This window comes from Centrocercus urophasianus, unplaced genomic scaffold, assembly GCF_019232065.1.
Source record: "Centrocercus urophasianus isolate 14NV4802_14NV808 unplaced genomic scaffold, USGS_Curo_1.0 seq_22, whole genome shotgun sequence".
Classification (NCBI taxonomy): domain Eukaryota; kingdom Metazoa; phylum Chordata; class Aves; order Galliformes; family Phasianidae; genus Centrocercus; species Centrocercus urophasianus.
In genome coordinates, this window is record NW_024884778.1 from 16,393,786 (window position 1) to 16,417,505 (window position 23,720).

The 23,720-nt window shown below is 38.2% G+C and overlaps 2 protein-coding genes across 2 annotated transcripts in view; one reads left to right on the forward strand and one right to left on the reverse strand.

Moving 5' to 3' along the window:
• Positions 1 to 23,720, forward strand: part of LOC122162666 (centromere protein P) — a 116,756-nt gene that overhangs the window by 44,947 nt on the left and 48,089 nt on the right. The window lies entirely within an intron of this gene.
• Positions 5,527 to 20,935, reverse strand: ASPN (asporin). Its single transcript, XM_042823173.1, has 8 exons — positions 20,611 to 20,935; positions 14,684 to 14,954; positions 12,896 to 13,008; positions 11,010 to 11,223; positions 10,536 to 10,646; positions 9,057 to 9,150; positions 7,899 to 8,037; positions 5,527 to 6,720 (listed from the first exon to the last, which is right to left on the reverse strand). Exons 2-8 carry the CDS (start codon positions 14,928 to 14,930, stop codon positions 6,523 to 6,525), a joined length of 1,116 nt encoding a protein of 371 aa, XP_042679107.1. The 5' UTR covers positions 14,931 to 14,954; positions 20,611 to 20,935; the 3' UTR covers positions 5,527 to 6,522.

The window sequence follows — 23,720 nt, forward strand, 5'->3', positions numbered from 1 at the left end:
GCAGCATGTTCTGTTGAGCTAAGTCTCTGATGGCTAAGGAAAGCTTTCAGAAACATCCTTGCTTCTTGTTTCAAAGTATTGATTTCTTTTGGAAATCACTTAAACATCAGAAAGCCTTTCTGCTTGTGCCTCGTGCTGTCTTCCATTTCAGGTGATCCACTGGCTATGCACAGTAATTCTTACGCGTATCTCAGCAGATAATTTTGGACACTGGTATGTGATACGTGGCATCTGGAGTTTGAGTCAGATTTTCATTTACTCCAGGGCTTTTCCGCATGTTTCCTATTAGCAGCTTTGTTCTCAAACCTCCCGTCTTCCCAGAACGAAGGAAAAAAAATGAGACAATCTTCAGTTCTCAACATACAAAAGGAGGAAAGAAAAACCTCCAAAACACAGGCTTCAGATTCTGACTTTATCATTATATTTGCATGAAATTAAAATAGAATGGAAAACATTAATGTTTCTTCTGCCTGCTGTGGTGGATGTTTGTTTTTCTGGATCAGCAGTGCAATAGTTTAACCAGAAGTTTTCTCTTGAGGCTGCAAAGTAATGAGCAGTGATGATTGGGGATATTCTTAATATTTTCATTTGAATTTTCATCTTTTCCATGACCTTCATTGAAAACTAATGCTTATGTTACTCATTTTCTACTTCTTACTAATTAGTCATTTAAGAAAATATGAGTGAAGTAGTTCTTGTTTTTTTTCTAATCAGAGCAAAATAGGAAAATATCTGTAAAGTCTGAGGAACAGAGAACAAATAGACATAACTCAAACTTGTTAAGTTGAAACATCTTGGATTTGTTCAGCTTTACTAGGCGATTTTTTAATGAAAATTTGAAGTTGCTTCAACTGATTCCACCGAGCCAATCCAACTGCTTTAGTGTTTTCAGGAGTAAATATCAAAATGTTAGCTAGAATCTTAGGCTTGAATGATTTCACTACCTAGGTTTAAGTTAAACTTGTGAAGAAATGTTGTAATGCTAGTGAATGGCCAACTGCAGTTGAAGAGGTATGGTACATAGCTTAATGCTGGTAGCTGGCAGCTGAAATTGCTTCATAGAACACACACAATTCCTTTTGGAAATTGTTAAATGTTTCAAGATTTTGTAATAGTGAAGTTGTGTTGGATTTCATAAGCATAACCTCCTGGATTTAGCTGCTGTGTCAACACTTTCAGTGAAGGCACGTGAGTGGGTAAAGCCTGTGTGTATGCTCCAGTCTTGGGCATCTGTCTTGCTTTTGGGAATGCTGGTTCAGGAATTTCTACCATTTGCTTCGCTTGCCAATGTGAAACTTTGGGAGCATTCATTATAATTACAATAGCCAAACTTTCACTTCTTGATTTCCTATGGAAAGGAAGTTTTATCTCTCAGGTTTGTCAGTTATTTCATCAGGTCAGTAACTTTTGACTTCATCACCAGTTATAACCAAATTTAACATAAGGTAAAAGCAAATATATATGTAGTTTTTAAAATCAGTGAAAAAAGAGCTGGGTAGTAGAAAGTGCTCCAAATAGGTCCTTCAGCAGGGGAAAAAACAGTTGTAGATTCTTGTTCTTGGAGCAAGCAGCCAGATGGCAAGGTGAAGCAGACGTGTTGACTAAGCCCTGGCATACTTCTAGCTCCGTCATTTGGCAGCCAAACAGGTGGCAGCTGTGGAACAGAGCTGTAGGAGAACATGCTGAGGTATTGGAGTGAGGTGGAAACAAGCTGGAAGAACCTGTGGGTTCTAAGACTTAAGTTCATAGGAATCCAGGCTTCTGTAGCTTCCTTGTTCATGTAGTCAGAGGCAGCAACACTGGAATGAAGGAATTGTCCTTGTTCTGCCACTGCAGCCAAGGATTCTGTTAGGCTGTTTTGCTGCAAGGGCACACTGCTGGCTCACATTCGACTTGCTTTCTTTTCTGCAAGCTTCTTTCTAGCTGGCCCAGCATTTATGTGTGCCTTGTGTTATTTCTCCCCCAGTGCAGAGCTTTGCAATTCTCCCTCTTCAGGGAAAGGTTTCTTCTTCAGGTTTCTATCAGCCCCTTCTTTCTCAGCCAGTCCACATCCCTCTGGATGGCAGCACAGCCCTTAGGTCTACCAGCCACTCCTCCCAGTTTTGTGTCATCAGTGAATTGCTAAGGATGCACTCTGCCCCATCATCCTGATCTCTGGTGAAAATGTTGAATAAGATTAGACTCAGCACTGACCCCTGGGGTTCACTACTGAGCTGTCATTTGGAGCTTCAAAATTAGTAGATTTTGCTTGCATTTTTGTTTGGCTTTCAAACCTGAATGTCGAGGAGGTCATGTTTTGTTACATGAAAGTTGGGATTTACACAGCATGCACTTCCCACATCTAATGGTGCAAATTAGAATCATGATTTGATGATATCTTGTATTCTTTACAATTTTGGTGTCTTAATAAATTTCATGGTTTTTTTTTTCTGTTAATTTTTAATTTGTTTCATTCTTAGTATCGCCGTGGTGTGAAATACTGGGGAAAGAGGCAGGAGGAATGTATGTGGAGATGAATACATTTCATTATTGGACACGTTACTGATAGAGCAGGGCACAGAATTTGAACTTCAAATGTAGTCAAACAGTACTTTGGTACTTAAATAGACTATTCAGCTAAATCATTATCTGTGAGGCTCACTGCTGTGTTATCGTGCAGTGTCGATCTTGGTAAGTTTATCTTTAGAGCTGCTTTCCCTTCGTTTGGTAACAGTAGGCTGCCACCCTCTGGTGAAATCTGTTAACAGTCTTGTAAGGGCCTGGTAGGTGTTGAGAAGAGAGAAATGCATTAGAATTTGGAAACCCTAGTTGGAATATACATGTATACGTATGTATATATATTTAATTACGGAATATAGATATTCATAGCAGGAATATGTATTAAAAGAAGAATCTTAGGAGAGTTTATAGCAAATCTCTCTTCTTCCCTTTTTCTATTTTCCATTGCATCTGCGGAGAATGTAGAGGTAGGGTTGGTTTCTTGGCAGTTTTCTGATACTCAAATGCATCATACTGTGGCCTTTCAACATCAGTGTGTGAGCAGTAGCTGGCTATCATTCTGATCAGGTGATTGCTGAAACTGTGTAAGGTGCATTTTTGTATTGACATTCAGTTGGTTTTAAATAAAAGCATGCCCAGGATACACAGCATTTGAGTTGTTATTGCCCACAAATGCTAGCTAAAAGGTGAAGAAAAGAGGAGGGCCACTGAATGTAAGTATTTCTCATAGGTGACAGACATCCTCACAACTGGTGTGAGATGGCATAAGAAATTATTGCCTTTTCTCTGAAAACAAGTCTTATGGGAGACAAGTACAACAAGCCATCGGAAACATCTGTGCTTTAATCCAGAATTGCTAATGCAAGCTACGTGGCAGGTAAAGTTGCTTGCCTTTTAAAACTAAGTGAATTTGCCTTGAAGGTGATGAAAAGGTAAGCAATTGGTAAGTCCTTCAGAGATCAGGTAATAAATGTGAGGGTAGAATTAGTGCACTGAAATAGTGGAACAGTTTCTTCTGTGAATGTTATGTGTATCCATGGATGCTGACTGTGTGGGGGAACAGGAAAGAGCAGGAAAACAAGCAGGATTTTAAAGCTTTGGAGGTATGCGATCGAGAGTATACAGTCTTCTGCCTTCTATGATTTTGGGACATTTTTACAAACTTTCCCCATTTTTATTGACTTTAATGGGCCTAAAAGCAGGACCTTTTAGCAGGAGATACTGCTTTCTAGGGACTGGGACTACTCTGCTGAACCCATGACTCAAGAAAAGTTTCAGGTGAAGTCCAGGTCCAAGGGATGTGTTCTGGAGTCTGTGTTAAGATCAGTCAATTAGCCTTAGCCAAAACACATTGCCAAAGGAGACCTAAAAAACCCAATGGCAGTTTTCTTTAAATGTGGTTTAAGGAGCTTTGTTTCTTTGTGTACTAACTTACTGGCTTTCAGGCATTTTTCATCTTTAGGAATTTTATGCAAAATGCTGTTATTAAGGCTTATTGAGAATGGAACATGAACAACTTCAGCTTTCCTAGCTGTTGCAAGATAAGAATAAGCATTTATTTAGAATCTTTGCTTTCTTCTTGAGCAGTCAGTTGTTACTGACAGTGCTCTGTCTCTCTGGTATGGGACGATGAGCTATTCATTCATGAGCCTGTCATTAGCAGAATATTATTACTTCCCAAAGTGTATGGATGTGCTGTTGGACTGTTACCATGAAGCAGGAAGTACTCCTTGGGAAGGAATTAAATGTTCTGTGTGACAGTTATTTACTATAGGATAAGTGACTGATGGCTTTGGAGTGTTATTCTTTGTTTCTATGCCATTTCATTCTCAGTTACTTATTTCTGCCATTGCTCTTTTCAATTTTCTTTCTGCTCCATATCAATCTCATTCAGGTTCTTCACAGATTTAGCTGTTTCTCTTGTCTAGTTTGTTAATGCTGGAGTTATTTTAAGTGCAATTATGGACAGGCTCAGACTGTCTTCACTGGGAATGCAGAGCTGCAATAAAGGCTGGTGTACGTGTCCTATATGAAGCGTGCAGCAACAGTTCTGTGTTTCTTCTGAATCTTGTAACTAATTCCCTAGTGGGGAAAAAACTGCTGTAGTATTACCTTTTTCTCCATGCATACGTAGGTTTGTCTTCTCACACAGGTCTGTGTTTAGAAATTCGAGCTCTTTGCATTCATGATGTGACAACCCTAGCTAAAAAAATCTAGATTGTAAACTAGACCAACTCCTGAAGAAAATCTATATATTCGTTAACCACTATTTTCAATACCAATCACTGCTTTACTCATGGTATTTACTAGGAAAGTTGCTCCTTAGAAACCTCTTCAAAACCAGGAATTACGTGTTCAGTGATTTGGAGGCATGGGGCTTAGTTTTATTTTGGGTGTTTGTTTGTTATTGTCTCTGGAAGGGCAAACAGAAATTCTGTAAAACAAAAGCTGTCTGTTCAGGAAGAGCTTCACCTGACCTGGCCTCCCTCCCCCTCCAATACAGGCTGTGGTCCTCACGAGTTTCAGGTGTGCTGGGTGAAGGAAGTGTGAAAGATTGCAGTAATTAGGCATTTGAATCATAGCTAATGGTGGACGTTGATTTGAAGACATAATTCTGCAACAGCGTAGTAATACTAGCAGAATATCAATACAAAAATATGAAGCTGATGGAAAAATACTGATGTTAGATTTGAGGTTTATTGGTTAGTGTGCCTAGGGAAGGAAGGAAAAGCAGAGAGTTTGGAATTGCTTCTTTTCTATGCCGTATTTTCTTCTGCTATTTTCTGTGTCATTTCCCATAGCTGCTTCAAGTGTGTTGTTGAATCTTTTAGTACAATCACATCACAGAATTAATATTTGCAGACTATGTAGTTTTTGAAAAAGGAAGAATACAGAAAATGTAAGATAAATGCAGATAAGAGTGAGAAAGGTGCTTGGATGTAATCTCTGAATGTTTTGATGTGACATATCATAATAAAGTATAGAAAGGCAAGTGTTATTTAAATTTATTTAATTTATTTTGAATCCCAATAGCAAATATACACTAAATAGATATATAAAATATCCCTTCTATACAGTACTGTCAGGATTGAGAATTCTGTTGTGCTGACCTGTGTAAGAAGTCAGGGTTGTTGAGTTCCAGCTATCTGCTTGCGTTCTGCAATTTTAGGATACTTAGTAAAATTAATGAGGGATTCTTAACCCGTGTGATGTCAGAATATAAAGGAAAAAAACTATATGAAAAATATGATTACAACTATTATAGGTAAGAGAAGATGATTGTGCTGGCCTACAGAGTTTAGTAAACAAGTCTATTAAGCTTAAAGCATATGATAAACCTTGAATTATCCTTTTATCATCGGGAGTGCATCAAAGTATATTGATAGAAAACATTGGACATTTCCTTGTTCAAGTTGCAAGAATAAATACCACAAACTTTTAAGTGTTCTTATGTGCTAATTCTTGATGTGAAAACCATTTTTTATCTCCCAAACTAAAATACATTCTAGTTTAGAGATGAAAGACCTCACAGTGCTAATGCTGTGCCACCTTCTTGCTTATTTGCCTGTTCACTGGTTACCAGAAACAGCACAAGAATTTGTCAATGTCTGGTAGGTTTTTGCATCTTTTTTAATGATACTATTTAGCAAAGGAAAGGTCCTTACTGTGGAATAAGTGACTCCTACTTTAGTGTTAGAATTTATTTTGAAAAAAGTATATGGCAAAATATGTGATTAAAGAATTCAACACCTATTACAGGAAACACCAAGCGCAGTTTCCAGTTTCAATTCCAAGAGTCCTTCCATGAGATATAAATATTGCTGCTTAAATTATTCAAATGTGGCTGGAACGTTGTCAAATAAGGCAATGGCGCCTGCTGCAATATCATTTCTAATTAATTTTGCCTGAAATAGTAATTACTTCATAAACTGGTTAAATGTTGTAAAATTGGCATTTTCAGGAAATTTCAAGTAGCGTAGAAACGGTTTGGACGGGTTGCTTTTGTAACCCCCGACCTTGGCATCACTTGAGGAAATTTCCAAGCTGCACGCTGTTCCTGGCTAAGATGCAGCGGAAGGTTGAAGGCTGCACCTCCCAGTACTTCACAGGGTTGTTGAAGAGGCTTATGCCGCTGTATAACGCTTTCTTCTTTCTCCTTCCTGTTGGACAGAAGTCGTTCACTCCCAGTTTTGCAATGTGGTTCGAATGGAGGAAGACCACCTGCAGCAGGAAAAAAGCAGTGAAGTGTGATAGCTCAGTGTGTAAGTGGGAAAACACTTCCATTAGCAAAGAGGTGGTTGAGATATGTGGTAAGATCAGCTGGATGCAGGCTGTTAGCAATATTAGGAATTGAATGCTTGTTTTAAGCGCTTAGGAAATTCTTCCCACCTATCACAATCTCTCCCATCCCACAAAAGCTATGAAATAAGAAACATACAGTATTTTATCACTGTGTTGTCAGATCTTGACTCTGTTCTTATGGAATATTCTCTTAAAATGCAACCCTATGTTCTCTTTTAGTAATGATTGCAGTGCTGTAGTACTGTATTCCCCTATGATGTTCATTCTTATTGATTTCATGCATTTCAGAAATACTCTCTGGAAAAGTTGGTAATGGGAGAGACTTGTTGGAATGGTTGCACAATTAGCTGCCTAATGCTAATGTAGCTTAATTTAGTAAGAAAATTGTGCTAGTAGAATTTTGAATTGAAGAAAATATTGTACATGGACTAAAGAATTCTTTTTTTCTGTTAAACTACATTTAAATTACAAACCAATGTTATATATCTATATTTACATACACAAACATGAATCAAAAACATTCCTTTTACTTGAATTGAAATGAGAAGTAGAAGGAAGTGATATTCATAGGTAAAAGATTTTACTAAACAGCTCATGCTCTGTCATCAGTGCATTTCTTCATGGCTTCTCTAAGCTGTGCTCTGGTCTGCATCCCAAAGCGTCTGACATCTTACATATGTTTTTAATTGCCATTCCAGATTTCAGGAATGGCAGGGTTTTGAGTACATCTTAATGTAGTATTTTTCTAGTTCAAAATACAAATACTAAAATTAAAAAAATATGTATCTTAAAATGTAGTCATTTCAGTCTTATAGAGAATGTTATTTGGAGATAAGATTTTTTTTCAGTGTAGAAAGGAGAAATTCCATCTGCCTAGCATGGAAACTGTAACAAACTTTTTGCAAATATCTTTTCTGTGTGCAGTGTGTTTTCCTTTTTTACTGCTTATTCTTCCTTTTGAGTTGAATTCATTTTTGTCATATGAGTAATGCCAAAATATCTCAGTGACAATTAGCTTTTTAATTGTCCTAATCTATACAGCATTGTAACAAACAAACTGTAACTCCCAAAGACTTCTATTAAGTTTAGTATATGACCTGCAGGTATTTCAGATCAGGTAATCCAGGAGGAACTTTCTTGAGCTTATTCTTTTCAAGATGGATTTCTCGTATACTTGGTATGTTGGCAAAACTTCCATTTTCCACGTCTTTGATTTTATTGTTCCCAAGACCAAGCCTAGAAACAGTACAAGGAACAGTTAATTGAAGATTGAGATTCACAACAGCATTCAAGGGCATGTTTTTTTGTTTTAAAGACTGAAATTCACAGGAGTATTCATAGGAAAAGCAGCTGGGGATGAATGATCAAGTCTCACCTTTGACAGAAAGAAGCTCCCATTGACCAAGTATTTTTTTGTAATTTAATCTCTGTTTAAAGGACAACAGTTGATTAGATGTGAGCTGTTGTCTAGTTTTAGTTGCACTTGTTCTTCTTTAGTCCAAGAGTGAAAGATAAGCGCCAACAAATCTACTTGTGAAATAAACCATGCCTTTTTATTGAGTTGTGTAGCTACAAAAAGAACCCTCATTCATTAATAAAAAGTGTTCTGATAAAGAGCCAAAGGACAGAAAATCGTGTAAAGAAACAGTCATGTTTGTAGCTTACCATCATGTTTTTAAAATTAGCAGTATTACTATCTTTCCTACTTCTACATTTTCCTTATTTAGGTCTTAATTTGGTTTTTATGCAAAACTCGATCTTGTGTTGCTTGAAAGGTGATTGAGCAGGTAGCAGCTTAGGCCTGTTTGCTCCTTCCATTCATCCTGTAGTTTCCTTTTTCTCCTTTCTACATTAATTTGTTCAGAAACTGAAGTAGGTATTTAAAAGCCATTCAGTAGTTCTTCTTTGGTTGTAATTTCTGTTACTCCATACAAAATCCAGCACTGCTCAGCCAAATTTTCAGGCTATTTAACTAAGCTTTAGAGAAAGAAGTTCATACTTCTGTAATCAGATGTTATTCTTGACTACTAATGAGGATTCTAGGTAAGACATAACAATAACAGGGCTAATATTTTAAATATATATAATATATATATTTTATATATTAAGTTTGGTCTTATCTACAGCAGTTCTTACTCTAAAGCATTTACAAATTTGAGTTCTCTATTGTCATATTCATAAAGGAAGTATTGAGTAAGAGGTCCTGTCAGGACTGACCTCTTGTCAGGTGAAAGCTTTCTGCTTGCAAATTTTACCTTTGAAGATCTTTATACCGGTTAAAGTCTTCAAGTTCGACTGCTGTGATCTTGTTGTCATCTAAGTGAAGCTCTAGTAGACTGGAGGGTAAATCTGGTGAAAAACAAATGCTCGGTGTGAGAAAAAGCAAACAAACGATTTAACAGGTAATTGTTGGAGTAGTTATTATATTCCTAATATCTTCTTTTCTTCGTGTGGGGCTGGGTTAGGGTTAGGGTCTTGGATGAGGTTGTGTCAAACAAGGAGCGTTAGATACAGGTGTGTAACATTTTCAAAAAACAAAACAGCAATACTTGTCAACGTTCTGTGGTTTAAATTGGTGCTGTTGTAGCTCTTAGCAAATGGTCTGTGAGGAAAGCTTTTGGAATTCTCTGAGTAATGGGTTATCAGATATCTTCTTTTCCATGCTGGTACTCAGAGTGATTTCCTCACGTGAAACCAAATAGCCCCAGTTCAGTGCTGGCTCTTCTGTGCTTTGTGAATAGGCCAGAAGACAAAAACCTTCTATACAGCATCCAGTTAGTGATCTCACCTTCGGTTTTGCTAGCATTTGTCTAGTTTGCTCCCTGACACCAAGCCAGACAAACCACATCTCTCTGTTCTTAGTATTGCCTCCCAGAGCCCTGCTCCTACTGTTCCTTGTTGTAGCCCCAACTGAGACAGGAAACTGCAAGGCTGTGCTTTACATTCTGTCGTTACTGACATGTTTGGATAGGCGTTGTTTTTTTAGTTTATATTCCAGTTCACTGATCCACAGAGTGCTGTTTCTGTCCAAGTTAGTATTGAGAGAAGATTACTCACGTGTCCACTTTAGAGTGGACACTTTAAAGTGTGGTTTGTAAGTTATGGGTGTCTGGTTTTGTGCAGAAAGAGGGATCTGGAGACAAACTTAGTTGCCACATGTGAAGAATGTCTTAGTATGAATTCCTGTTTCCCTGAGCCCATGAATTGGAACTCATGCTGTATTTTCTTACAGGATATTTCTCCATAACAAAGAGAAAATCTGAATCATTTTACATATATATTTTGTTCTGGTGAGTGACAGAGATGGCATTATGATGATACAAGAAAAATGTCTTGTGTGCTGGGATAGTGCTACCATAAGCATGCAGGTAGTTTCTGATCCTTGAAATACCTTGTCTTAAGAACTGATGAAAGCCCTGAAGTGGCTGCTGCCATTTCATTGTTTCCCATTGCTTTCCCTGACAAATGTCTCTGGATGGCAGTGGCAGGAAGGGAATGCCTATTGGAGCAAGGGGATGGAAGGGGAGACCTGGCTGTGCCCTGTGTGTTCCTACGTGTGTCTGCCTTAGGGATGCACCAGTGGGTATTTCTGTACACTGAGAACAAGAAAAGTGAGAAAGATAGGAGGTATGTATCTCAATGTATGAAATTTGTGATAATCATGTCGATGTGAGAACGTTGCATTTCAGATTATGCTGGCAAAGGCAAAGTAGATAAGGTAAAACAAAATGTACCTTTAGGAATTGAAGTTAATTTAGCTTCTGCAATTCTTATGTGGTAGATATTTACTCCTTCAAAAGCACCTGGCTCTATTCCATCATTGTTGAGAGGATTTGCACTCATTTCTGTGAAGAAGGGAAGAGAAAATACTTATGGCATAGGAATTTTATGTATGTTAAACTAGGTTATAGCTAACTGATTTCATTTTATTAATGAATGTTAATATTTTAGAAATCTATTCGTTTGTAACTTTGATTACCTTTTCCCAGGCTGGTGGTGCAAACCTATCAACGAATAACGGCTGTCTAACTAGGCTTGCAAGGTTACCAGGAACTTTACCTTTGTAGCAACCTCTAATAGAATTTAAATGATGATGATCATGAATATCTCTGTAAGATGAATTTCCACGCTGAGGAAATGTTTGAATGAAAGTTGTATGCAATATATTAATTTCTCAGTGAAGACTTTATCTTTCTGCTCAGACTTACCCAGAACGTGTAGAGACTTCATTCCTTTAAATGCATCCTTGGGGATTTTCTTAACCTTGTTAGCATGAATTCTGAGCTCTGCTAAAGTTTTTGGTAGGTTTGTTGGGATCTCAGTTAGCTGGTTATGAGATAAATACAGTCGTCGCAACTTCTTGGTAGGCTGAAAGGCTTTTGGATGGATCTTGGTTATCTTGTTGTTGTTCAAAGCAAGTGCCTATGACATGTGGGAAGAGCAACACAGAGAACTTATAGCGGTGCGTTATGATGATGAGGTCTTAAATCTGAGGTATAGTCAAACAACGAAATGTTTCAGCTCTCTAAAATACAAACTCCAGCACAGAACTTGTAGTGAGATAACACAGCCAACAAGCAGCAAGGTATCTGATGATCATTTTGCATGTCGGATCACCTCTCTACGCTTCTATTTCTACAAGAGTGGATTTTGTTCAGTTTTTTTCTTGAGGGGAGGCAGGGAGTTGTTTGGCTAATTGTTTTGTTTGGGATTTTCTTTTTTCACTTCTTTGTGCTGTTGGGAATTTGTCTTCTCCCTGGAGTTGTGAAAAAAACTGGAGCAAAGCAGAATTAATCTTTTTTCCAGCTAAAATGGGAATAGCTCAAGGAAATAAACAGGAAATGCTTCCTTCCTAATCCGTGTTGCCATCTGTGGCTTTGCTAAGGAGACCAATGCTCCGACATTTAGTACAAAATAAACTTTGCTTTAACTAAAAGTTGCTTTCATTCTTGCCACATAATCACAAAGTAACAGTTGAAAAAAATCAAAGCAGCTCAGAGTTTTTAGTTACCACATAATTAAGTGGTGACTCGAGTGCATAAGGTGGAGATTCCTGACGTATTCCAGTGCTTTTCTCTGTCACTGGAAGTTTTGTTTCTGTTAGAGCTTTTATAAACTCCACTTTTAAGTGTACAACCATTCTGTATCCAGACTGCATACTCTTAGGGGGAATTGGAAACTTATTGTTCCAAACAGTGCATCAGTATGATTCGCACTTCTGGTTTCCTAGCAATTAGAAAGCTCATGGGTAAACACACTCAGCACATTTTCTAATCTTGCTCAAAACCAAATATCACTAAAAAGGATTCATTTGATGTTACTTTAATGTGTACTTCATGTCTTTCTAATGTGCCAAATTCAGTAGATCTTCATGTTATGATTTGTGGGGCAGATTTTTCATTTTTACAATGAAAATTTTGTCATTGTCAGTGTTCCTTGGTACTGGATCTAGAGTGACATCTGGTGGAGATTGTACTCCAGAACAGATTTAACCCATCTTTATGGGTCTTTGAGCCTATTTTGTTCTCTATATTGCATACCGTAACTTTCTTGATTTATCAGTTGCTCCTGCTACTCATTTTAAAGTCTATCTCTATGCATAACTTGAGCATGTGAAGAATGCATTGAAAAGCACAAAGCTTTTTTTGCTAATTCAGTACTGCTTTATGTTCTGTTCAGGAAAATTGGGTATGTAAGCTCAGTTTCAGTGCTCTATGTATTGGTTGTGCATTGTTTGCTTTTGGAGATACTCTCTCATGGGAAATTGCAATCTGTGCATTCTGAGAGTGAGTTCTTTCTACTGTTTTACAGCTCAGCAGCCTTTAAAATGTAGGAAGTGTTCTTGTACGTGCCTAGAACTGAATAAGTCTTGAGGATCTTTTTGGTGATACATACATGGTATGTTTCCTGGATTTTTAACTTTTACAACTCAAAGAATTTCACTTCTTACTATGCCTGTGCAGCCAGCATGCAGACATTGGACTGCATTTTTCTGGATGCTGTTGGAGAAGAGAAATACCATTTATATTTTAAAAGTATAAAGATATTTAAGATTGCTAAATAGGATTTCAAAATTAGAAAAGAACAAGCTTACGTAAAGCGATGCGAGTCCTTGGAGGTCGTTTTCCTTGACCTCTCTTATTTTGTTGTTCTGAAGGTCAATCATGCGGGTATCTGGTGGAATGTTGCGAGGTATTGATGTCAAACCTATTTCAGGATGTGAGAGAAACAGAAACATTGCATTATGCACATCCAAAGAAATAAACTGCTAAGCAGGAAAGAAAAATCGGCGCTAAAGCACAAGATGGAGAACACTTTGATGGTGGTTGGAACTGATTATGTAAGGATGGATGTCAAAGTGAGTGGGATAATTTATTCCCGTGTTGATGGAAAGCTTCCATGGGGTGCTCATTACATGCTGCTGGAGCAGTTTGTTCTCAGACAAGCAGTGGCTGTTTTGTATTTAGGAGCGAAGTTGTTCCTGTGGCTTGGTGAGATGCCTGCTCCACTGCTGTCTGTTGTTCTGCATCTGCCCTCGGTGTCTGCTGGAGCAGCCCAGTTGCTCACGTTGCCATGCGTTAATGTCAGGGCTGAGCAGTGGGTTCTTGATGTAACCCGTCAAGATACGATGTTTCAGCTTCCAATGCTCAGTTATCACTTACATAAATTCCCCAGTCCTGTTTGATTACAAAGCTGCTCCAGTTCATGCCATCCTGACTCAGCAGGAGGGACCAGCGAAGGGATAGCAACTTGCTTGTTTGTATTGCTTAATAATGGCAGATTCAGAAACAAGCAAACGCAAAAACACAGAATTTGGATTCAATGTTTCTAAGATGGGAAGAGCCTGGGGTTAAGTTTGGAATCCTGGTCCTTTGGCTACCCTAAATCATCAGAAAATTTCAGTGAGACTAATTCCAACTGGAGCAGTTAATAATGAATTCATACTTAGGAATTGTGATCATTAGGGATGAATATGTATCTGTAACATTAATAGTGGCAGATTGGCCTTAGTTTAAAATCTTGTTAGCAGTGACATTCAGTTGTAACTGGAGTTAAGCTAAGCAAATAATTGGTATCCCACTTGCATATTTGCATTATAACTTAGTTATGGTTTACTTATGGCTGCTTTTCCCTTTGCTATCATGTCTTGATGTTTGAACTGTTCCTTTGTTTGTAGCTGTGAATGGAGCAGCTCTTTAGCCAAAGCCTTTTTTTGGCACAAGGGTGATTTATTGAGTACAAACCAAAGGTGGGGGAATTTTTTCTGCTTGTCCTCTTGTATATAATTTAATCAATTTTTAAATTTTTTAAAATTTTTATTATTATTATTATTGTTATTATTATTATTATTATTATTATTATTATTTTGCAATCCTGATTGGAAAAAAGAAATGTAAGCTGTATAGTAACAAAGAATCATGGAATCATTAGGTTGGAAGGGACACCTAAAGGCCATCTAGTCCAACTGCCTGCAATGAGCTCAGGCATCTGCAGCTCCATCAGGTGCTCAGTGCCCCTCCAGCCTCACCTTGGATGAGGCACCACCTCATTTCTGTGCATCCTGTGCCCGTGCCTCACTGTAAATAATAATAATAATAATAAATAAATAAAAACCACCACTTTTTCCTTATGTCCAATCTGAATCTCCCCTCCTTGAATTAGAAACCATTTCCCTCATCCTGTTGCAACACACCCTCCTGAAGTGTTTGTCCCCTTCCTTCTTACAGTCCCTTTAGAGGCTGCTCTCAGGTCTCCCTGGAGCCTTTCCTTATCCAGAACAAACAGCCTCAATATGTGAAGGTGTGCAAATTACGGAGCTGGAGAATTCATCCTTTAAAAACAGTCTTGCAAAGGAGAATTAAATGGACAGCACAACTCTTACCTAGATCAGAACAGTGGACAACTCTCACATAGCACTGGCATCCGAAGGGGCACGTTGGGAATAGATCAAAAGGGATTAGAGGAATAATTGGTTCAGTGGTTGGAAACAGAGAGTTGTCATCGTCATCGTCTTCATCTTCTTCTTCCATATCTTGGAGCATCATATTCTTTAGTGTAAAATATGAAGGACCAATGAGAGGTTTAGCAGAGCACAATGCCAAGAAGAGGAGGAGTGTGTATTCTTTCATGTTGTCTTAATCAGGATGGATGACCTTTAATAGAAAAGGAAAATGGAAAATCCCAGATTTAAGAGTCAGTGAACGTGAAACAGCAAACAGAAGTAGTGTACTGTTGTCTTCACTTCCTGCTACAATTGGTTGTCCAGAAAAATGGTCTGTTTTGAACATTACTATGTAAAGACTAAATATTTTAAATGCTCTCAGAAGCATGAAAATATTGAAATCATTAGTATAATAAGAAAATGAAAAGAAAATAATATTAAATTTAAGTGAAATTCATCAGACTTTAATGTCCCATCAAAGCTCTCTTAGTTCAGTTTTAAAAATAGTTTCATCATTTACTTTGGGCTCTGAAATTAAGGCTTTTAAAAGTGTAGTTTTTGTAGCAGTTCTTACTAGAGTTTGAAATTGAGGTTGTTGTATTAATTCTTAATGAAAAATACTTTTGATTAGGTATAAGGACATATGTGCATTGCTTGTTTCTAGAAAACTGGGAAATATTTATTAAGCAAACAGAGTGCTTTCATCAGGATACTCCTTAAACACCATTTATTCTACAGTCTTGACACTTCTGGTTAAATACTTGTTGGATCATTTAGGGCACCTCCAAAGCAGAAAGCTCCATGTCAGGTATCTATAATTACTTTTCATCTGATCTTCTTGAGGAATGCACAGGCTACTGAGGATTTCAAAAGATTTATCTTTACAAAAACATGGAAAAATGTTTTGCTATTCCAGCTGCTCATTCAGTTTCTTTCTGCTTCTCTTGAGATGGATTTTTACCAGATTTCTCTTAGCTGTACTGACTGAGAAAACCAGGAGTCTGAGTTGTCCAGTCCTTAACTACATAACATTGTGTTACTGATGATGGCGGTCCACAGTTCAAAGCCTTTGAGTGTTTTCTGCATGCTGTATTTTTATTCTAAGAATGATTTCATTGACCCAGATAACCTGTGAAATAGAGGTGGTAAGAACTGCCTCAGAATGTTTCGCAACTTTCAGAGAAAATACAGTGATCATAGACATCATTTAGATTCTACAAGCAAGTAACTAAGGTTTTACAACCAGAACATCCAGTGCTACAGGGAAGTCGGTCATCTGCTAGGAGCTATTGGCTTCTCTCTACTTCTGCAAAAATGTACCAAGGCTGAAACCAATGCAGTCTAAATTCTGTCTTTCTACTGCAAATCCTAATGATATGGGTTGGAATTTGAGTGTCGTACTCTCCTTTTCCATGATTTCTTTACCCTCCATACAAGTGGTACATGGGAATTTGGTTGTCAGCATGACTTCAGAACCTGTCTTTGTAAGGGATGTTCTCACCTAGAGGTTACAGAAAATACTTTTAAGTTTTGTTAGCAAACAGGAACTTGTTTCCATACGTAGGATACAGGTTTGAAATTCCTCTGGAGCATCTCAGAAACCCTATGAGCACAGCAGGTGCCAGAAGAGAGGGAAGTGATCTCTTCGGACCACAGGAGCTCTGATGGGTCGGTGGATCGTATGATCAAAAAGGCCAATGTCTTGTTGGGAGATATTAGCTGCTGCTCTTAATTGACGATTTTAGAGTAGTATTTATGGAAGAAATAAGTTTTGTCACCTTGAAATAGTTCATTAGCTGTGCATGCCTGCATGTTTTCAGTCTCATATGGGGATTAGTCAAATGTTAGTAAATAGAAACTGAGGAATTAATTGCTTCTCTAAGGCTTCTCTTCTGGATGCGTTTTGGGGATTCATCACAAACAGTACATAAAGTGGGTTTTTTTAATGTCATTTATTTAAAAAAAAAAAATCAAAGCACAATTCAGGAGGAGGCTTGGATTTTACTGGACACTGTGCAAACCAAGAGGGGCAGCTGCAACTTCTATTATGCATATCCTGTCATAAAGATGTTTCTGTTTAAACTATCGTATATTCTTTTAGGGAAGCACTAAATGGATGGCAGTTCTTGTTGAATCACCTGATTACGTACACCTAGTTACTCACTGAGCTGTTTATAGCTGACATATATCTTTCTGTAGGCGTTTTGTCTTTAGCCCTCAATCACAGCAAAAGCAGTGTGCTGATTTGTGCAGTGGTTTGAGTTGACTCATTCAGAGTTCTAGGATTTGTCAGTTTTGTGTTACATGCAGGATGATTTTGACGTTTCTTGTATATAGTTTTTAGCAACATTGAAACGCTGTGTACTGCATACACGATGCTCATGTAGCTGTGTATGTTTCAGGGTGTTTAAAATGATAAAGGCTACCAATATGTAGATTGCACAAAATCCACTCTCCTCAAAAAGAAGAAAGTGACCTCTTCCTCTCTAATATATCTGAAAACAAGCACAACATACATTGTATCTTAATATTTATTGTAACCTAGTTGAGAGCTCATCTGAGTATTGTATATTTTACTCATTTAACTGTCTCTTAAAAGAAGGTTCACATATATATATTTCCCATATTTTCTTTTTTTCTGTTCTGTTTCAGTGCACTTAGAAATAATTCAATAGTTATACTTGCAATCCTGAGCAATTTGTTCTCTTGAAAGGGTTTCTGAATGGAAATAGTGTGGAGATCAAGATATGGAACCTGCAATGTTTTGTTTGGAGAGAACTGCGTTCTCGTTTGGTGTACACCTTTGGGTTCTCTGGTCCTATTAGTCTTCTGCTGCAGCAAAGCAGTCAAAAGTTCCATACTTTTGTTATACAAAATGATGAGATGAGGAGATTGAGGTCCTTCAGACTTCTGAGTTGTTCTTGGCTGCGTGCCTTAATGGCTGAGTTCTCTAAGACAGGCGGTTGCCTCGTCTCCCTCTGGCTGCTTAGGTGCTGAGTGAGCGACCTCTGTGCTGTGCTCAGTGCAGTGCAGCCTGTGTGTAGGATGCCAAGCTTCCAAGTGTTCACTGTACCTTGGGACACCTACTTTCTAAGTCTTCTTTAGCTTCTAATTCTGATGGGCACTGTATATATAAATTTATTGTAGTCAAATAATAATCTTTCATGCCTGTTGTGACATGCTGCCCTGGATCTGGTGTTATGAAGTTGGCTGGTGAAACCACTTAAATCAATTTCCGTGCTTGTACCTATAGCAAACAGACTGTGTTTTTCCTCTCAGATACTAAAAAACATGACTTCAGACTTCAAGCTATGGAAAGGTTGAGGATTGTGACTGGAGCAATGGCCCTATTCAGCTCTTGAAAAATAGCTGTTGCTCACAAACACTTGTACAAAAGTAATGTTGTATTATGCCACTGGCAAAATATATTAGTCCTGTGAGCTAAATGTCTTGAAGACAAGTCCCTTTGCAAAACAAAGCCTGAGATGTGATCCATTTTTTTAAGCAAAGAGGAAAGGCCTTTGCCTGATGTGATCTTCCCATTTTGTCATTAGGAGGTTCTTACTGCTTTCTGTCTTAGCAGCTAGCAGCAGCAACCAAATTTGACTGCAGGGTGGTACTGGCTGAAGAACTACATGGGATTTTATGGAGGTTTTAAGTGATTTTTTTTCCTTTCTTTTTTTTTTTTTTTTGGCTGTGCTCTTGAGTTTCCCAGTAAGTAGCTGTTACAGGTCTGTGCAGGAATGTTCAGACTGTAGCACACTGCAGAGCAATAGCACAAACTTTCTGCATACTTAAAGAGTAAGAGAATGAATAAAGCTAAAGCCCAAAATTCACATTTGTAGTAATTTTTCTTTAAATCTCAAAGATTTTTTTACCATAATAAACTTATGAAGTATTTAATTTCTTCCAGAAAACACAGCTCATGAATACAGCTTTCCAATGGCGTATTGCTGCCACTTCAGGCTCGTTCTGCTTTCAGGCAAATGCTGTTTTCTCTTACCAGATCTTTCACCCAGGCTGCTCACTGTGCTGATTGAACTCACTACACCAGCAGAAAACTCGTGTCATTTAAAAAGTAAAATCCAACACACTCTTTCCAGATGAAACAGAATCGGTCCAGGTGTCAAAGTCAGCACAAAGAAATGGGTGGGAACAGCCGGGTTAGGGGGAAGGAATGTTAACAGGGAGACAGGGAAAAAGAAGAGTGAGCTAAACGTTTTTGACATGTGCCAGCTGCTAGATGGGCTCGGGTGTTCCATTGAACACTCACTGCTGTTTAGACAAAGTCTGCCCTTCTTCATTCTCATTTTTGTCAGCGGGGGAATTGTAGATGGGTTCAAGAAAGAATGCGGTGAATTCAGGGTGGGCTCAACTGCTTCTTTACATATTTTTATAGCAGTTCTGCTTTTGCTTCGGTTTCTTTCTGAATAGCACCTTCTCACTGGAACATCAGCCACCTCACAGTGAGGTAAAGGAACGCAGACGGTACATTTTACATGTGGGGAATGTGGAGATGCTGTAAGGCTGACTTTATTTAACAATCCTAAATTGCTGTGACATACTTATCCTCACTAATCTGGTGATCAAAACACAGATTGCCAAGTAGCACATGGAAGCTATAAACTTTTTCTATTGTTAATTTAGGATAACATTTATACCAAATTAAACACAGGTGATGTCATAGTATGGGATGGGATTAAAGCCACTTACAGACTGCCTGGGAAATTCCCACATAAGCATGCAACAGTTCTGTGACATGAGAATTATAAACGTGAGTAATGGGAGGAAAAGCTTCTTGTGGGGACAGAATAAGGCTGTTAGTAGGAGATGGCTGTGCTCCTTGGCACTGCTGCAATGTGTTGCCTCTGCTGCCTTACCCCTTACAACCTGCAGTGGTTAATAGGTAAGGTTTTAACGTCGTGAAACTCTAAGAAGTGTGTTTACAAAACCCAGTTAGCAGTGTAGGAAGGCACATTTCCTATGGCACTGTTTCTGAAAAGGAAATGTTGAAGTGGCACGCTGGTGGTCTTGACAGAGTCAGAGAAAAATCCCCGTGTTCATTAATAACACGCATCATTGCACTGTGCACAGACTTTGTCCAAAGAAAGGCAAGACCGCTGCTGTTTTGAAAGCTCTATTTAAAAATAGTTCTGGTTCTATTAGTCATTGTCCCATTCCACAAATAAATGAGTTTCTGTTTAACTCTTTGTCTACTCCCTGCTGAGCAATTTGCTTTAGGAAAACAGGAGGCAATGTTTTGCCAGTGGGATTACTGAAAAATTATTTTCTTGAGAAACAGTCCAGTCTTGAAACGATGTAATTCAATAATTAACAGCTTGTTTATAATAGAAGCAGTGTTTGGTGAGTATTTACTTTTCATAGAAAACGCTGCTTCACCCATGTTATTAAACGTTATCTAAGAGTTCTTAAAGTTATTTTCATTCGGAGAAGCTTATGGCTTTAAAATGTCATTTCAATTACTTTTCTGATTTTTTTACTTAACAGCAGCCCCTCCTTGAATACCTAAATTCAGATAGTTAATAGTAAGTTATAAACGTTAGAACTGTTATAACATAGAATTGAGTTTCAGAGATTGTAATAACTGGAGAAAAATGCTTGTTAGCAGTTGTTAAGAAGTTAGAAGTCCTTAATAGTTAAATAGTTCACTGTATCTTTTTTTTTGCTTTGCAGCTCAGATGTAGTAATCACAGAATTATTTCAGCTGCAAAGTAGGTTTTCATATGTTCCATAAAGAAATGGTATTTATTCTGAATTAATTGATGTTAATCTGCATAGTGGCTAGTATTCTGTTGCTGAATTCCTTATTGCTATACAAATATAGTAGGTATTCAAACTGGACATACCTTGCAAGTCTGATAGTTCTTCCAGAAGCACTCTGATAATCCACCTGAGATCTTTTTGTCCAGTTATTTCATTTACAAAAAAGAGAGGGAAAGGAAGTTAGACTGAGTGCAGTGAAGTGCAAAGCAGGTATAAAGAAAAATTCCACTTGCAAACTTCTTGATCCTCCTGGCACTCTGGATGACACCCGAGTAAACTGCTGCTTCAGATTAGCCCATCTTAGTACTGAAGAATGATATTAAGACGACTTGTTACCACTCATATGTTTTTCATCACTGCTTGTATGAGAGCCAAAACTTCTGGCTTAACTCTAGACGTCTAGTGGACGACTTTGTAAAACCTGTAGTTTAATAATAGTTGACATCAGGCCACTGGAAGTACAGTGAGGTCCATTTCAGGTCATTCCTGCTATGGAATCACACTTATTTTTGATTACATTTGCTGTTGTTCTTCTACGAGTGTGGCACTATTAAAAGTATAAAGCTTTAAGCAGTGGCAGGGTGAGCCAGTAGCCTGTAGTGATAAATGTGTTGGCAAAGCCTTCTGAAGGTACCACGTTGGTACATTGTTGTGCAGTTAGATATCAGTACTGCTCATGCTTTCAGTACAACGTATCTGTCTAGGCGAGATGGTTCCAAACATGCACAAAGCAGATCAGGTTGTTTTGGTCAATGTAGCTAGCTCTACTGAATATGAGAAATTAAGCAGATCTGTAAAACAGAGGCAGTATTTGCTGTGCTCTGTGACTAGGGTTGGAGCTGTGAGCTGCTTTAAACAAAGTCTCCGAGAGTTTGCACTGAGTTACGTTGTTTGTGCTGCCGTGCACATCACAGCGCTTAGAAAAGGAGCTGTTCCTTGTTTGCCCTCAGTAGGCTGCCTTCTTACGTGTGCTTCAGAACTGTGTGACCAAGGCTGCCACAGCATGAGTTCTGTAGCTGGTGTCTTTGCATGTCCACTTCATGGCATCTGTCCGGTTCCACACGCTCCGTGTGCATCTGACTTCAACTGAATCACACACAGAATCACAGAATCACCCGGGTTGGAAGGGACCTCAAGGATCATGTAGTTCCAACCCCCCTGCCTAGCAGGGCCACCAAACACACACATTCAGATCAGGCTGCCCAGGACCCCGTCCAACCTGGCCTTAAACACATCCAAGGACGGGGCATCCACAACCTCCCTGGGCAGCCCGTTCCAGGGCCTAACCACTCTCCTTGTAAAGAACTTCCCCCTAACATACAACCTCAATCTTCCCTCCTTCAACTTGGATCCAACTGGTTCTTTAGTTGACTTCCTTCTGTGCTAAGAAGCACAGCTTGGATTTTTATTATAACCTAAGTGTAATGTGTTAGCATTTGCAAAATGGCAGTTTAAGTCCCATACTGGTTAATTGGTCTACGGTTAGTTTCTTCAGGAAGAAATAGATATTGCACCAACGCTTAAACCATGGGTGAGATCGTGTCAAACAAGATAAGAGTTGTGTTACTTCCTGCATTGTTTTTCAGTTCCAGCAGAATAGATGAGTGATGATAAACTTTCTCCCAATTGCTGTTCCCAAAGAATGAAATTACAGTTTAAAGAGCAATCACATTCCCACATAAAAATCTGAGAGATGATCTTTAAGTCTATTGAAATCTCAAATTGCATGTATCTGCACTCCTGCCTGCATTTAGAAACCAAAGCTTCCTAACCAAATACTCTTGTGATTTGAAGACATTGGTTTGGATGCACTTTAGCAATTTAATACAAATTTGTTCTTTAAACCTCTAAAGTTTTCTTGGCTCTTTAACAGAAGAGAGGGTGCTCTGAGGGCTGTGATATGAATGCAATGGTTTCTTCTTTTTCACTTCTTTCAGCAGAAAAATGCTGAATCAACTGTTTTGGTTGTTCCTAGCTTTGCTGAAACCCTGCGTGTTCCTGTGCTTGGCGACAGCTCAGTTTTGATGCTTTTAAATATATATATATGTATTTGTTTTTTAATTTTCTGGCAAGTGGAGCAGTATCTGGAAGAAATGTCACCATCCTGTCTTGCAATAGATATCAATTTGATAGCAGTAACTACTGATCTCATTGACATGCTTACATTCTTGTAATGAAACTGTTTAGTATCACAAATACAAGCTTAGTAATTTTATTATGCGTATGGTTGCATTCTAAAACAGAATGCTCAAAAATAACCCTTCCAGGTCACAGGAGTACAAAATGCTGGTATTTAAATGTTGGCTGTTGATAGCAGTACTGAACATTAAAATAGGCCAGTGGTTTCAGTCTAATTTATGTGTCTATTAAACACAGCATATTTCCAATTTACGAAAACTAACTACTCTTGCAGAATTCCTCTCTGGGATCCCTGTTTCCAATTTACTTGAAGGTTTGGACCCAATGGCATTTCATGAGCCAGCACAGCAGGGCAGTTGTAGAGTCTTGAATGAAAGCTGGAGTGTGCAACTGAGAGGTTTGATGCTAGGTACTTGATGTTCTGCTCATCTCACTTTATAGGGTAAGACTGCAGTGTTCTTCTGTAGGACGTGGAGCAGACATACAAACAATTTAGCTGCAGTCTACTGAGCTTAGGATCAGCTGCTGCTATCTTGGATCTGTTATAAAGCAGTTGATTTGCGGTGATACATTTGCAGATACTATGGAAAGCAAAATTGATCCTACTGTTTTCTGCTCTTTTATGAATAGCAGATTTGGGTTTTAAGTTGGCTCAACAAGATGTGTGGCAGTCGTGTAGTCCAGGAAATTCGGGTTTAATTGACAAAAGATGCTCTTAAATAGAAAGGACTCTGAGCAACAGTATGTATGTTCTCTTCTATATTGGATGTTTAATAAATGAAAGTTGATTGAAAGTGGAACTGTTCAGGTGTTTACAGTGATTTCTACTTCCAACAGTGAAGGAACTGATAGGAAATTAGAATTCTGTTCTTAAAACGTTACCTTGATTTCTTTATCAAAAGGAACTATATTTTTATTGCTTAGTGTGTCTGAGCTGTCAAGCATATGCTGCCATATGTGGATTATGCTTACACTGCAGTCTTTTTTTTTTTTTTAGGTTGATCTTGTATATATTTGTTTTTGTAAGGCAAAATAAATACTTTTTCATTTACTA